Genomic DNA, 3506 nt, shown 5'->3' with positions numbered 1-3506 from the left:
AAAAAATTAATTAAAAAAGAGAGACACCTGAATCAAATACAATCAAATTACTACTAAAAAAAAAGAAAATAATAATGTTGGCAGATTGTTTCACCTGTTTGGGGAAAATGGGCTTAGATATTTCCTAATCACAAACAAAATTAAAATCTAGAATGATTAAAAAATAAGTTTTTTGAAAAGTTATCAAAGAAAACAAGAGGTTAAAATTTATAATATCACTGAAGAAAATGGAATTTCCCAAGAGTTATTTGATAGAAGTTGAAAAGTAAAGGAATATAAAAATATAACATCTTTATATAACAACAGCCATAATTATAGCATAAATAACATAAGGTTAACATTTGTACCAAATATCAAAGAAGAGAAAATATTTATCACAAATATATATATTTAATGTAGAAAGACTTCAGTGAAATTCATCAATGAAAATTCTCACTCCAATAGAACAAGAATTCAAGGATACAAGTAACAACCAAGTTTATGGGGTGGATTCTATGTCCCAGACACTATGCAGGGAACAGAGAGCACAAAGACAACTAAGTAACCTTCCCTAACTTCAGGGAGAGAATAGACCAATGAACACAGGCAATTAATAAACATTTCTACCTCATAAATTGAAATAATTATACAAATTTGAAAATTAACTAAATGTTTAACTCCATTTGGACTGTTATTATAGAATACCATAGACTGGGTGGCTTAAACAAAAAAAAATTATTTGTCACAGTTTTGGAGGCTCAGAAGTCCAAGATAAGGCGCCAGCTGATTCCATGTCTTGTGAGGACCTGCTTTCTAGTTCACAGACAGCCAATTCTTTGCTGTGTCCTCAACAGGGCGGAAGGGACAAGGGAGCTCTCTGGGGTCTCTTTTATAAGAACACTAATCTCATTCAAGAGGACTCCACCTTCATGATCTAAGTATTTCCTCAAAAGCCTACTTTCAAATACCACCACATTATAAAGGATTTAACTTGTGAACTTGGGGAGGACACAAACTTTCAGTCTATAGCAATGTCCAAAAGAGAAGGAGTTAATTATATAAATTCAGATGAGTCATATACTTCATATCATTTGGTGAATAGTATTATTTTGGGAAGACTTTGAGATGATGTAAGAAATCTCCAATAACAGGGATAAAAATCAGCATACAAGGATTCTCATACTGTTTGATTTGCCAATGAAAAGGACTTGTTGCCCCATAGCCTTAGCCCCTTAGGAATCCAGACCAAATAAGGGAGGCAGAATTATGAGTTTCTTTGACCACATGCTTCCTGACATTTTAGGGAGAGATAATATTTTGTTTCAAGCCTGATTCAGAGAAAGAAAGGATTTTATGATTGAGGTCTCTGTTAAATAAAACAACGTATTCGGGCCTTTTTATTACCTAATAATCTTCAATCCATTAATAAGAGAGGGAAGAATAGAATATAGTGTCAGCATCTTTCTTAACAACATCACCCAAAATATCTGTTGTGGACTTCTGTATTGCATATTTGAAGCTCAAGGATTATGGATTATGCGATTTTACATATGAAAGGCAGGGCCTGGGTCAGTATAGAAGGCTATGAAACAGTATAAGCTAAGAAAGGGGATGCGAATATTGAAAAATAGCAGAAGTCTTATCAGATATTCTAAACTATCTGGGAATATTAATGGATCTTTTTGAAAAAGTAACATCAAAACAAAATTGTTCCACTTGAGGAGATACTATGATTTCCTAATCAGAACAATACATACAATGTAGTTATTTTTCTGCATATCTGCCTTGCTCATTAGAATCGTCTTATTTACTTAGCCTCCTTATGATTAATATTAGAACTCTGAAGCATCATTCCTCTTCAACCTTAACGTGCTAAGCAATATGAACAGAATTATATATTTAAAGTATCTCATAGATACAAACATAAGATATACACTTCAAATATTAATATGGGCTGTCTATGTGGGGAGGAGTGAAGCAAGTTTTTATTTCTTATTTTACTTTTCTGAAACCTGTAATGAAGACTATTAATTCTGAAAAATATTATGTTATTTAAGAGAGAAACATGAGAAAATCTTCTAACTAAAATTAATTTACAGCATTAAGTGTAGCATAACTCATCATATAGAACATAAGTCTATACTTTTCAAGAGACTTTTTTATGCACAAAAACTGAACATATATTTTCCTAAGAAATTATGAAAATCTTAAAAATATATTTAAATCATTCAAAGTTTTCACATAAATATTTTTCATAATGTCCAAGTTATTAAACCTGAGGAAAAATTTACTATAATTAAATAATCACACATGGCTTTCCTGGAAGGAGCAATTCTTCATTGAAAACAGGTGGTACATTTCTCTGCTGCCTCATTTTCTTTTTCTGGTCCAGAGCTTTTTCATGGCATTTTTCATCTCTCCATTTCTCAGAGTATAGATTAAAGGGTTCAACATAGGGGTGATAACGGTGTAAAACACAGTCAAGGATTTATCAATGGGTAAGGTAGAAGGAGGTCTCACATACATAAAAATACAAGGGACAAAGAAGAGGACCACCACAGTGATGTGGGAGCCACAAGTGGATAAGGCTTTGCGCTTCCCTTCCTGACTAAGATTCTTCAGGGAGTGCAGAATGACCCCATAGGAGATGAGTAAGAGCATAAAGATGACCACACAGATTGCCCCATCATTGGCAACCACGGTGAGACCAATAACATAGGTGTCAGTGCAGGCAAGTTTTAATAAGGGGTACATGTCACAGATGAAGTGGTCGATGACATTGGGGCCACAGAAGGGAAGGTTGTAGACAAAGAGAAGTTGAACTACAGCATGCAGAAAACCTCCAAGCCAGGCCAACAGAAGCAGCAGAACACGCACGCGTTGATTCATGATTGTCAAATAATGCAAGGGTTTGCAGATGGCCACAAAACGGTCATAGGCCATGACCACCAGGAGTAAAATCTCAGCACCACCAAATAAGTGCCCTATAAAAAGCTGGCTCATGCAAGCTTGCAAGGAAATGGTTTTCTTCTCATAGAGAAAGTCTATAATCATATTTGGGGTGACTGTAGTAGAATAAACAGCATCCATAAATGATAAGTAGCCAAGAAAGGAGTACATGGGGGCATCCAGGCTTGGGCTGACTACCACAGTCATGACAATGAGTAGGTTGCCCACCATTGTCACAATGTAGATGAGCAAGAACACAACAAATAGTATCTTCTGACCCTGGAGGCTCTGAGTGAGCCCCAAGAGTACAAATTCAGTCACATTGTTCCTTTGTTCCATAGGTTCTTCTCTACATCTTATTTCAGAGTTCAGGACAAGATTACCTGCAAATATAGTTATTACTAGTGACTTCCTGAAATCTTGACATAATTTGTTTCTTCATTCAACAAATAGGCATTATGATTTATCACGTACCAATACATTCAGAGATTAAAAGAATACAAGGATGCTTAAAATATGGTCCCTACCCTCAGTAATATTACCGAGTAATAGAGAGACAAGTCATTAGAGACATACGT

The 3506-nt window shown here is 34.9% G+C and overlaps 1 protein-coding gene across 1 annotated transcript; it reads right to left on the bottom strand.

The window, feature by feature from the left end:
• Positions 1 to 2349: 2349 nt before the first annotated feature.
• Positions 2350 to 3282, bottom strand: LOC124234461 (olfactory receptor 4A15-like). The gene has a single exon (XM_046651804.1). The coding sequence runs from the start codon at positions 3265 to 3267 to the stop codon at positions 2350 to 2352; it is 918 nt and encodes a 305-aa protein (XP_046507760.1). The 5' UTR covers positions 3268 to 3282.
• Positions 3283 to 3506: the final 224 nt, after the last annotated feature.

Source organism: Equus quagga, unplaced genomic scaffold (genome assembly GCF_021613505.1).
Source record: "Equus quagga isolate Etosha38 unplaced genomic scaffold, UCLA_HA_Equagga_1.0 74837_RagTag, whole genome shotgun sequence".
Taxonomy (NCBI): Eukaryota; Metazoa; Chordata; class Mammalia; order Perissodactyla; family Equidae; genus Equus; species Equus quagga.
This window is presented reverse-complemented; position numbering and strand designations above follow the sequence as displayed.

Coding starts and splice junctions, on each gene's coding strand:
- LOC124234461 (XM_046651804.1), bottom strand. CDS start 3,267: ATGGAACAAAGGAACAATGTGACTGAATTTGTACTCTTGGGGCTCACT.